The sequence below is a fragment of the Candida margitis genome (assembly GCF_024628925.1).
Source record: "Candida margitis strain CBS 14175 chromosome Unknown scaffold1, whole genome shotgun sequence".
Lineage (NCBI taxonomy): Eukaryota > Fungi > Ascomycota > Pichiomycetes > Serinales > Debaryomycetaceae > Lodderomyces > Lodderomyces margitis.
In genome coordinates, this window is record NW_026261901.1 from 550,130 (window position 1) to 562,708 (window position 12,579).

At 40.5% G+C, this 12,579-nt stretch overlaps 5 protein-coding genes across 5 annotated transcripts; 2 read left to right on the forward strand and 3 right to left on the reverse strand. All coding sequences in view use genetic code 12, as the record gives it.

Moving 5' to 3' along the window:
* Nucleotides 1–264: 264 nt before the first annotated feature.
* DFG16 (Dfg16p) lies at nt 265–1,896 on the reverse strand (the record flags this gene model as incomplete). The annotated part of the gene is made up of 1 exon (XM_051817189.1): nt 265–1,896. One exon carries the CDS (start codon nt 1,894–1,896, stop codon nt 265–267), a length of 1,632 nt encoding a protein of 543 aa, XP_051669635.1.
* A 619-nt stretch (nt 1,897–2,515) lies between these two features.
* Nucleotides 2,516–5,386, forward strand: CANMA_004870 (uncharacterized protein; the record flags this gene model as incomplete). The annotated part of the gene is made up of 1 exon (XM_051817190.1): nt 2,516–5,386. One exon carries the CDS (start codon nt 2,516–2,518, stop codon nt 5,384–5,386), a length of 2,871 nt encoding a protein of 956 aa, XP_051669636.1.
* Nucleotides 5,387–5,419: 33 nt separating this feature from the next.
* Nucleotides 5,420–7,690, reverse strand: CANMA_004871 (uncharacterized protein; the record flags this gene model as incomplete). The annotated part of the gene is made up of 1 exon (XM_051817191.1): nt 5,420–7,690. One exon carries the CDS (start codon nt 7,688–7,690, stop codon nt 5,420–5,422), a length of 2,271 nt encoding a protein of 756 aa, XP_051669637.1.
* A 128-nt stretch (nt 7,691–7,818) lies between these two features.
* Nucleotides 7,819–11,185, forward strand: CANMA_004872 (uncharacterized protein; the record flags this gene model as incomplete). The annotated part of the gene is made up of 3 exons (XM_051817192.1): nt 7,819–8,530; nt 9,228–9,894; nt 10,027–11,185. 3 exons carry the CDS (start codon nt 7,819–7,821, stop codon nt 11,183–11,185), a joined length of 2,538 nt encoding a protein of 845 aa, XP_051669638.1.
* A 43-nt stretch (nt 11,186–11,228) lies between these two features.
* On the reverse strand, nt 11,229–12,326 carry CANMA_004873 (uncharacterized protein; the record flags this gene model as incomplete). Its single annotated transcript, XM_051817194.1, has 1 exon — nt 11,229–12,326. The coding sequence occupies one exon, from the start codon at nt 12,324–12,326 to the stop codon at nt 11,229–11,231; it is 1,098 nt and encodes a 365-aa protein (XP_051669639.1).
* Between the last annotated feature and the right edge of the window lie 253 nt (nt 12,327–12,579).

The following is a 12,579-nucleotide window of genomic DNA, read 5'->3' on the forward strand; positions in this document are numbered from 1 at the left end:
CTTTACATTAGAGTATATATAATAGATTTAGCTCTATTTGGTATTAGTTTAACGATGCAAGGGAATGAAGATACTAGGACTATGACTGTACTAATGGCGAAAGCTTTACGTTATAGAAGTCTTTTCATGACTTAGTTCTAAATTTGGATCCAAAGTTTGACAAAAATGAAACTACAATTCGATGTAAAGGTCTATAATATTCGAATAATACATTTTTCTACGAAATAAACTCTAAATACCCGTTGAGTAGCCTTGAGCCCCCAGCTACCCCCTTCCAGCACCACCGTTAGATCTCCTGTCGACACTTCTTTGTCTGAAATTGTCGTCCACGCTGGATTCTACCTCCCCACCTTCGTCACTCCACATGTCATAATCGTTTACATACTGATCGTCATACTCATCTATCTCTCCAGAGACACCCTGACTGTCATGCATATCTCCGCCATCAAATACATGACTGCGGCCTTCACCTTCAGTTTGCCTCGTTGCTTCATTCTCATGAAAATCGTGTCCAGCACGGTCTGAATCATGAGACAGTTGAACACCTTCGACTCCTTCTTGCGTGGTATGGCCCACGCTTAAATTCTCTTCCCTATCCTGTAGGGGGATCGAATTTGTTCTAGCCACAGACCCCTCAGAGTTAGTCAGCGTGAAGTACTCTTTCAAGCTATCGTCTGACCTTTCTTCAACGTGGTTAATTGTCGTTTGACCAGTAATCTTACTGATTACCCAGTCTAAGAGAGTGTCCAACTTGGAACTCTTCTTTGCCGAGTCATTGTTTTTAAAACTAACAATATCTTCATAGCTTATTCTCCTTCCTAGGACATTCATAAGCTCATACCTCTTTTCAAGAATCCAAATGTTATAAATCCATTCCCAAATGACAGTAAGCAAAATGATTTCAATCAAATAGGGAATGAGGACTAACCATGTTCTCACCAACCACTTCATTCGAAATAGGGAAACATGAAGAATATTGATGACAATGTCCAAGATGAATAAAGACCAGACTAAAATTGCTAAAGGTAACAACTTCTTTGAGTAGCAGATTTTGCGTGGATTCTTCATGACTGTCGTGTAATAAGCAAGCACTCCAAGAAACCAAAATGCAACAAGTAGCCGCAGCGTTACGCCGGCAATATCCCAACGGTGGTACAAAGTGAAATCTTGCATTTCATGAGTTATATAGTCTCTTGTAGTGAACGTTACTTGGAAATATGTGTAAATGGCAATGTATGTTCCCATGAGTATAAAATTAACTATTGCGGTAAATGACTTGTACTTCAGTCGTACCAATCGTTGGATAATTTGAAACCAAGACAGCATAGTGAATGCTTGCGTCAAAATCATCAATACTCGATAAACGTTGTTGTCATAGAGTTTGCAGTTCAATTTTATAATGTCCAAATTATCATGGTAGTACTCGACTTCAGCCGCTTTTGTGAGTCTATCAAGTAACACACTGGTGACAATGGCATAGAATATTGTTGTTATTTGGGCCAACCATGGTTTTCTTCGATGCTTTGGGGTCAAGTACAATAGCAAACTCAACATCCAACAAGAAACACACGAACCGCACAATGTGAAAAGAAGAGCTATAAATGTGTCACCATTGTCTCGTTCATTGTAGGGACTTCCATCGATTCCCAACGAATTACCATTCTGGTGGTAGTGCAGAGAAGTCAGGTTTTCTTGCTGGGAAACCAACTCAATAAGACGCGGAATGGAACAGTTTGTGATAAAGTATGCCGGAAGAAGTTTATGAAGATTGGTTGCATTGTTCCATGTTTGGTTGTAGTGGTCTAATAATTTGATGGTGCCGTTGGTCAATGAGTAAACCGAACAGTTGATGGGTATGTTGTTTTGCAGTAGATATATTAGCGAGTTATTCCCCATCGCTGGATCCAAAGGGGGTATATAATTTTCAAACAGCATTGTAAGAACATTTGAAAGGGGGAAATGTTGTTGCCTTTTATACTGGTGTGATAATACGCTTGGCTCTGTACCTCTTTTCTTTACTGAGACAAGAATAATAAATTTTCCGTTTTCTTTTTTTACTTTTTATGATTTTTCTTTTCTTACTATACACCAGCATTTCACAGCTAATTCTTTTACTCTGTTTTTCAAACAATAGTGATGCTGCTTACCATCACCACCAGAGTAAAAGCACGAATGTAACAATATGTAAAAGCACTGAAGTGGCCTTTAGTTCCACTCTGTGTGGACAAATAAGTAAGCTTTGTCATGTATTGTGATGGTCAATTTCTTGGTATTGTCTTTTGTTATTTTTTCTTGGTGTCGTAGACTATGCTGATATCTTTTTTTGCGACACTACACTAAAGGACTTGCGACTTTCTCGTTGTTGTATTTCCGTTTCACGTGCTATAGCTCTCCAAATATCGAGTATCGGATATTCTCAGGAAAAAAAAAAAAAGAAAAGAAAATATCAACACTTTTTGCTCAATTGAAAGCTGCAATATCCCAAAGCCAGAAAAAGCGTGTTGGTTATTTTACAATGTCGTTTGCCAACAGCAATGAGTTGTCTCAAAACTTGCAGGCATTGGACCTAAATAATCAGCAGCCTCTGTCACATTCAAGCAAGAAGAGATCAAGACGAGCATTTCACACAAATTTCAATTCTCCTGTTGCAACAGCGGCACCAACAGTAGCGCCAACCCCAGCGCCTATAAACTCATCTGGCGTACCACAGGCTCCAAACTTTAGTGACTCGTTAAATGCGCAAGTCCACGGATCACAATATCCGCCGCAGACTCAATCTGTTTCAGTAAGTTACGAGTCACACAACGCGCAGCAATCGGTACCGTCGTTGCAATCTTTTAGATATTTGGCACAAAAGGAGTATGACACACCAAATGAGGAAGGTAATTACAAGTCATTTTTAACCTTTTCAGAAACAGTTCCGCCTGATGCAGGAGTGCAGTTTCATTTCACCGATCAAGGCACGGCCTCTTCCAAATACATGCGCTCTACGATGTATTATGTCCCAGAATCAGAAAAACTAAGACTGGCCAGCAAACTACCAGTGGCAATAACAATCAGACCATTTGCACCACTCTTGGAAACAGAGGAGCCTGTACCAACAGTCGATTATCAGAATGATGTCAATCCTGAAATTGCCTCAGACAACGAAGATCCATTGAGTAAAGGCCCATTGAGATGTCACAGGTGTCGAGCTTATGTCAATTCATCGATGCAGTTCACGCACAATCAAAGGTTTATTTGCAATATTTGTCAGTTTGCCAACAATGATGTTCCACCGGAGTATGCATCAGCTCTTGATGCTAGAGGCTTCAGAATTGACAAATTAGTCCGCCCAGAATTACATAAAAGTGTATACGACATGCGTGTTCCAAAAGAGTACAACTTTGGGGACAGTCACAAGACCCCCGAGCCTTTACATATTGTATTTTTGGTTGATATTTCAGAAAATAGTATCAAACAGAGTTTACCAATTTTGGTAAGTGAGTCTATTAGAACAACTTTGTTCAACTACAAGGAGGGTGCATCTGAAATACCAGCTCCTTACAAAATAGCCATCATGGCCTTCGATAAGAAGTTGCATTTCTTTAATTTGTCCCATAGGTTAGAAAGGACCCAGATCTCCATCTCCTCAGATCTTGAAGACCCCTTTGTTCCATTTGATGAAGGCTTGTTTGTGGACCCAGTTGAAAGCCAGTTTGTTATAGAAGATGCATTGAACTACCTTGAGCAGTTGTGCAATTCTGAGACACACGCGTTCGACTTAGAACCTTGTTTTGCAGTTGCTTGTAAAACCGCGGGCATGTGTTTGGAGATGCATGGTGGGGGTAAAATTGTATCGGTTTTGTCAAACCTACCATCTTGGGGCCCAGGAGGGTTGACATACAAGGACAACAAAGCTGTTGGCAGAACTCCGGCACCTGAAGTGGAAAAGAAAATATTTTTACCCAACAGTGAGTATTACAAAAGCATGACAAAGTATTTTATTCAAAGTGGAGTAGGATTGGATCTTCACGTCGCATCGCATGCCTCTGTTGATCTTTCAAACCTTGGATTTTTGGTGTCATCAACAGGAGGAGAGTTGACACGCTGGCCAAATTTGAATTACGAGAGAGATGGCCGCTTATTCATTGCCAAGTTCAAAAACTCAGTCGTGAATACAACTGGTTATCAAGGGCAGTTGAAATTACGATGCTCGAATGGATTGCAAGTCATTGATTATTACGGTACTTCGTCATCGATAAAAGACACCAGCATATTAGGGTCAGTGCAGGATCCAGTAATCCCTGTATTAAGCAAGGATCACACATTTACCGTATTACTTCAGTACGATGGCATCCTCAGTCGGAAGCTAGATTGCCATTTCCAAGCAGCATTGCTCTACACTGACAACTATGGTCAAAGAAAGGTCCGAGTAATTAACTTGGTTTTGGCAGTAACAAATAAACTAGAGGATGTTTTCAATTTTGCAGATGAAAACGCCATTGTGGCAACATTGGTCAGAGATACACTCAATTTCGTAGGTCAGCAGACCTTGGTCGAATTGAGAGAGTCGCTCAATACAAGGTTGGTGGATGTTTTCTCGCAATATAGAGCCATGACCGAGTATGGCCACAATCGTGCGAAAACGTTGAGCAATAACCTTTTATTCCCAGACTCATTGAAACACCTACCGATTTACATTTTGAGCTTTTTGAAAACGCATTCAATCAATGCTTCGACTGGATTGTCGGCAGACGCACGGTTAGTTGACTTGTTCAACATGTTAAACATGCCTTTGGAGAGATTAATGTATCACTTGTACCCAGCATTGATTGAAATACATTCACTAGCTCCAGAAGAAGGGACCATAGATGAGGCTACTGGGTTTACAAGACTTCCTGAATATAAGGGCTTGTCGTTAAAGAGTTTGGATAGAGGGGTTTACATTTTATGCGACGGAGTTAGAGTGTACGTATGGCTCGATCCAGAAGCAAGCATCATGCTTATAAAGGATCTTTTCGGGGAACAATATGAAACCATAGATGAAATCGACGCATTTATGGATGAATTGCCTGAATTACCATCCGAAATTTCCCAACAAGCCTGCAACTTGGTGCAATTTTTAAACAAACAAATCGTTGGTGTTCAATCTTCTGCGGTGCAAATTATACGAAAGGGTATCGACGGATCTGAGCACAGTTTCAAAGAGTTTTTGCGAGAAGATGCTTTTGGTGGTGCTATGAAGGCCACAAACGGAATTAGTTTCAGTGAATATCTCACTAGTTTGCATAAAGCTATAAAGGTCCAATTGGAGAGCGACAAGGCATCGCAAGCTATCCGACAATCGATATCAACCGTCGAACACGACGCAGGAACCTTGGCACAAAGATTCATAAACTTTTGATCCATGGTGAGAAATAATTTGCATTAATAGATTTTAAAAGTCAAGTAAGCTCATCACACTCGTTATCGCCTCTTTGCTCTCTGCCGTACCATTTTTTAAAACATTTACACATACAGGTCTTAGCTTCTCGTCAAGCTTTTTGAGTAGCAGCTCATCTTTGTTGGCCAAAGCATACACCAAGTTCACCAACAAGCAAGTTACTGGATTTATCAAGTTACTTTCTTTGACCTGGTGTAACATAATTTCAATGATTGTTCCCATCAATTGATCAAATATATCTTTTGACTCAACAAGAACGTCGGCAATCACGTCAAAATTTGACGCATTAACCAAAAACCCGGAAATTACTGCCTGCAATTTCAGATTATCTGAATCCAACAACTTCACTAGTATATCTAATCTCTGTTTATTTGCAGTTTGTTCTATGTTGAAAAATTTGGCCAATAAAAGGGGTTCGCTAATCAAGTTGTTCAAAAGTTCAAATGAAGCAATTTGAATATCAGTTTTCAGTACAATCAAATCGTCGATAAAGGGTAGGATCTGCAGAACAAGCAATCTCCTGGTGTCGGAGTTATCTGCAGCCGCAATATTAGTTAGTGCTAGCAATGATTCGTACTCGTCTAGTTGCGTCATTTCTTGCAAATATGATTGTTTTGGGTTCACAGAGTCTGAAGGAACAGGACCAATTAATTCAACAAGAAATGGAATTGCTGATTTGACATCATATTTTTGAAACGATACTCTAGGGTCAACACAAATCAACATACGTGCCAAACTACGCAATGCTTTGAATCTATATTTTGGGGTCATATCACCCTTCAGTACCGGGATGGCAACTACCCTATTTCCCATTTTCTCCATATCACTTGTATTGACCAAAAAGTTCATAATTATAATCAACGCTCCTTGTTTGACTAGTTCTACTCGCATACTCTTGGCTTGATCTGTAGATAAATGGTAAATAATACTAATGACTTCGTTAAAGTTGTTGTCATTGGAGGATTGGTAGGTTTTAATGGCACTCAATTTGGAAACAATTTCATCTTGCTCGAGCAAGTGTCTATTGAAGAGTTTGATGTTATCTTGGTTCTCTTCATTGTTGCCTGATTCCATCTGTGGCGCGGTTACGTTTTTCAAGTTTGCTTTTGCAGTATTCAACTCCGGCTGTTTTAGCTTTGTAATGTTGGATAAAATTGACAAGATACCATACTGAATTGACGTGTTTACATTATCAACTGTTGAATAGTTCTGCAAAATATGCACAAACCTCTCAATCAACGATACATCCATTCTGATTAAGTCCCGAACTTTCCAAAACAAGCTTAGATACACGAGACCTTCCAAAGAATACTCAATATACTCCAAGTCGTCACCCTCGGTCACATAAAGAAGTAAATCTTTTGCTAGCTCTGTCACCTGCACCTTTGATTTTTGTTCCACTTGTATGAATGTCCACAATTTTACCACACATAAGGCAGCTAGAATTCGTATGCTCACATGTTGTGACTGCAAATAGTCAACTAAATACAGATAGTACTCTTGAATAGTAAAGGTACGACAGCTTTCTACCATTGATGATGCTGCGATGCAATTCAAAATAGGCACTGTGTACTCTGTATGTTTCCCTTGGTTCGAAAACGCATCGAGGATGTGCTGTTTTGTGGCTGTATTTGTATAAATCTTTGAACACAACTCGGGAAGGATAGGAAAACACATTGCAAGGGTCGATACAAAGTTGACCAATGATGTGCCATTCAAGGCCTCTTCATCTACTTGTAGCTGCAAGTACTCACTTACTATATCCATGCTCTCCGCCTTATTTAATTTCAAATCTTGAGCCAATATGACAAGAATTGCATTTGCCACTTTCTTTTCAGCCCCGACAAAGGTCAAAAACAAGTTCAAATGTTGAGGATTGGTTACTCCAAATTTGGTTATTAGGGAGATATAGACTGTCAAGTAGTAATCTCTGACATTGGAAGACTTTATCAAAATACCTCGAATGGCACTTAACACACTTAAAACAAACGACTGACGTGGGCCACTGTCGACCCTTATTAATTTACCTAATATGCTTCCTGATTGATCATTTAGCACTTTCAAAAATAGCAACACTTGAGTAGGATTGTCAACCAATTGCTGACATAAGGCTTGCAATTCTGTGTCATTGGTGTCAGCATTCATCAACTTGTGCCGCAATTGAGTTTTTCGATCTTTGCTAAAACCTTCATCACTTAGTCCCTGTGTCCCATCATCATTTAACCTTAGTTTCTTTATATCCTGAATGAGATCGTTTTCTGACATTATTGTAATGTGGGAGCAAACTGGTTGAACCGAAAAATATATGGACGTAAAAAAAAAGAAAAAAAAAGAATTGAAAAGCCCAATGATTACTAACTTACGCTTATCAACACTATACATAACTAATCACGATGGATACATCAACTGTGCTAGAGAAATACACGCAAGATCTTTCTAACTTGCCATTGGAAATACGACATCTCCTAGAAGAGATCAAGAACAAAGATATGCAAGCAGCAGAACTTCGGAAGCAATGCCAATCCAAAGACAACCAGATTCACAAGTTTATCAGGGCAAATGGCACTCTTACCAAACATCCCAAGGAACAGCAGTTGAATAGCAAAATAGAAGAGGATATGAAACACCTCAAAAAGATACAAAAAGAAAAGATTTTACTTGCAAACACGGCGCTTTTTCTAGTTTCAAAGCATTTGTTCAACTTTGAAACGGATATTACCAAACTAGAGCGAGATGAGCTTTTGCCACCGCTAGAAATACCGGTCGATTTACAAACTATGTCCAAGAATGAATATTCAAACGCACTAAATGGTCTCTCCGATACTTTATCGGCGACTCCAACATCGAGAAATGCATTATCAGTTACTCCTGCTGTGGAACCAGTCAAGAAAGGACAAAAGAGAAAAGCTGTCACAAAGGGCGTAGTATCAGTCGCATCAACGCCCACTGCTCCCTCGAACAAGATGAATAAAAAGTTGAAATCAGAGGAAGTCGAAGACACCCTTGGGTATGAGACTGGATCTCTTGCGCTCAGTGGGTCGACAGCAGATATGCCTACCAATGTCGATGGCCCTCAAGGCGACGATGCTGACAACAATCTTTATTGTTTTTGTCAGCGAGTGTCGTTTGGAGAAATGATTGGGTGCGATAACGAGGACTGTAAGTTCGAATGGTTTCACTGGAGTTGTGTTGGTATAACGTCTGCTCCCAAACCAGACGAAATATGGTATTGTCCTGATTGCAGAACGCGAAAGAAGAAAAAGAAGAACTAACTCGAGCGAGGCTCAATGAGGTTTCCATGCCGCTATGCTCGTGAGTTCGTGATGACACCGTTTTACTTTGGCCATGGTTGTGGCTACGTTTAGGTGGCTCAGTCACCAATGAAAGGGGAACTTTTTTATGCGTACTGGCTAAGGCTATATTGCTGATGGAGTCAGTTTTGCTACTTGTCCTAGTAAAATTCCTCGGGATCTTCCCAACTGTGTAACTCAATTACAGTACCGCGCATGTTTATAAAAATGGATTATTATTATTATTATTATTGATGTGTATAATATCCCTTAAACCTGATTTTGTGATATATTCCAATTTTATAATTGACTTCACGTTTTGTTTCGTTTCGTTTCTTTTTTTTCTTCCTTTTCACCTCTAATAAAATCATAAAATAAAAATAATAGAAGTCCTTTCTATCTACTCCGGTTGAAATACCACTAAAAACGACACATACACATACATACACACGCTCGCTTATCAAGTATGAAGAGAACTTTTGTCTTGGGTTTGCTTTGCAGTTATTGCTTAGCAGCTGATGCAGTTGTAGCTGCTGCCGCAGCCGCTGATACTGCTACTACTGCCGCCAACGCAGCTGCTAACACGGCCACTACTGCTACAACTGCTGCAGCAAACACAGCAACAACTAACACAGCTACGACCGGTGCCACTACAACAGGTGCCGCTACGACCGGAACTACTGCAGCCGGTGCAACCACGGGTACAGCTACTGGAACAGCCACCACAGGTACAGCTACTACCGGGGCTGCTACTACTGCTGCAACTGATACTGCTACTACAGGCACTGCTACTACAGGTACTGCTACTACAGGTACTGCTACTACAGGCACAGCCACCACGGGTACTGCTACCACAGGTACTGCTACCACGGGTACAGCTGCTACCACGGCAGGCGCCGCTACTACAGACACAGCTGCTACTACGGCAGGCGCCGCTACTACAGACACAGCTGCTACGGCAAAATCAAGTGCAGCAGCTACTACTACTGCTGCTGACACTTCGAATGAAACTACCGGAGTTGATGACACTACCAAAAGTCTTTCTTTTGTTACAACACGAGTCTTGAGATCTACCTCATCAAGTGGAAACCAAGACTCGTCTACTGGATCAAGCGGAGGAAGCAGCCAATCTGGAAATGGTGGAGCACTTCTTGCAACTAGTCCAGTATTGGCTTTTTTGTTTTACTTTAGTTCAATCATTTTATAGTTTCAAATAGATTTTCGCGTTGGATTGCGTTTTTATAAATTTTTACAAAATTTCAGAAGTGTTAGTTTATTAACGAGGCACCGTCATATAACCATGATGCTCAGATGTGGACCTATTAGAGTTGGTCCTAGAGTCTGCTATTTTAAGGGCCTTCGACCTATATCATCACCTGCTTCTTATGACTATATTAAAGACTATGAGTCCCTCCATAAGAAGATCAAAGCATCCATCTCAAAAAACCCTTCCAGCGAAGAGATTGTCAGTGCAATTTCCTCAATAAAAAACTTCCAGTCCGAATATCCAATACAAGACCAACTTAATTCAACCTCCATATTGACACGCCATTCGGAAACTATAATACATGAAGTTTTTTCCAATAAGGAGATAGAATTCACTCCGCAACTATTGAAACAACTTTTCCTTTTAAATCTACCAACAGCGTTGAATATCAAGCTCATCAATGAGTACTACAGGTTTAATCCAAAGCTGACGACTATTATAGAGAAACTGATTGCTCTTATTCCGCTTCGAAATGCGTTGTATAATGCCGACTTTCAGCGGGCGGTCAAAATCTCTGATGTTACTGTTGGACACCCAAACTACATCGCCCATCAAGGCAGTATTATCAGAAGCGGAATAGTTAAGCTTGTGTCAACAGCTGCAGCGGTAACAATTTTCACAAAATTTGGCGTGACGTCTTTGATTGATGCTGGGACTTTGCCTGCATCATGGGACCATTTGGGTGCAATCAATTCTATTCTATTGACATACATAATAAACTCGAGCTTTTTTGTAACTATTGTCAAATTTGGACGACAGCTCATTAGTTCCGGAGGTGATTACTTGACTTGGCAACGAGGAACATTTTACTCACATTGGTTTAAGCACGCAGACGAAATGTTATTTAATTCAAAGATTGTAGAGGCCGATAGGGACTTGAACAACGGAGAGTCAAACCCCGACATTACAGATGAAATATGCCGGCCTGCACCAGAAATCCGAAGCAATATGGATACATTGAACCCTGGCTACGATCGCGAGGGCCACAAAATACGATTGATGCAACTCAAGGATGACTTGGAGAAACTTAAATTTCAAGCTTATTGGATGACTGGTGGGGATGGTTTCGAATGGGTGGAACCCGACCAGGATCCAGCAGAAATACAATGGAGAGACCATTTAGAGAAATACAATAAGCCAGCTTTGGACAGGGCCGATAAAGATGCATTGAGATGGGCAGACGATTTGATCAAAGAGAGCTAGTGAAAAAAAAACACTTGTATGTAGAATAAATATAACTCAAATGCTATACAACTTTAATAGTTTTTTCCTGGGGTATTTCATTTTCTGAGATAACGTCGTCTTGCTCTTCCTCCTCTGGCAAAGCGTACCGCGGAATCAACCTTATATCGTAGTCAGTCTCTAATTTCAACTCATCCCAGGGTTCAAAATTGAGCCAGACCATCTCGAAATCGTCGTCATTGTCAATAGTGTGGTTTCCCAATGTTATGCTTGGTTTCGCAAAACCATCATTCACCAATTCACTCTTCCCCTCCAATATTAAGTCTAACCTTTGAGCTTTGTTCAACTCGTTGACGTCTTTCAACTCGTTACTCAACATATGTTCAAACCGTTTGTCGTTGTTTTCCTTCAACTTTGCGTGAATTTCATTGTATTTACCTCTGCTTTTCAATTTCTCTAGAAGGCTAGGCTTTGTACCTGTTTGTGCAACACTTAAGACGTTGTTCTTTTCTCCAAGTTCAATTGATAGGTTTTGAAATCCTTCCGGCTCTTCCAATTCCTGACTGACATTTTCAATCCAGTTATGCAATAGTTCGATCCATTTCTTAAAAGACATTGGCTGGTAATATTTGTAAGCACCAAACCACAAGCTTGGTTTATCTCCATTCTTGATGGCAACTTTTCTGTAGTGACGTGCTTCTTCGTACCAAGGGTCATATGGCAAGATCAATCGACTAATTTCCAACCCACTTCCAAACACTACCGTCGCACCAACTGCAGCAAAAACCACCAGTTTGAATATGGATCCACCCCTAACAGATTGAGGAGGACCATTAGGCACCGCGACAAGTCTATGCCTGAGTTGATTTCGGGCAAATTTAAAACACCCAACACCTAACAAGAATTGCAAACCAATCATCGAGTACAACGCAGGGCGGTTATCTGATGACGGCGTAAGTGGACCCCATATCAATCCAACACTTGGATTATGTGGTATAAGAGACTTGGGGTTGGGAATCACTATTGTCGTAGAATCTGAGGATGAAGCCGAGGATGTGAGTGGATTTGTAGGATTGCTAGTTCCATTCTTTTTTGGCGAGTTACTCTTTGCATCGTCACGCTCTTTATCATTATTGTTTGGGGGCGGTATATATACTCCCATCGTCTGTATAGAGATAGTTGTAGGGGGTTGTGTTTAGTTTGCTTGACTGTATGGCCTGTTGGGAGGAACATTGGAATTGAAATTCAATTGCGTATGGTAGCAATAATATCACGCGAAGAGAAAGTTCAGCTACTGGGGTACTACAAAATGCCATCTCAAATAAGCCTACCCCATCAGCAAATCCCAGCTCCTACGTTCACTAGGTTCAATCTCTAGAATTGACACCTACATTCATCTACAGATGTACCGGATA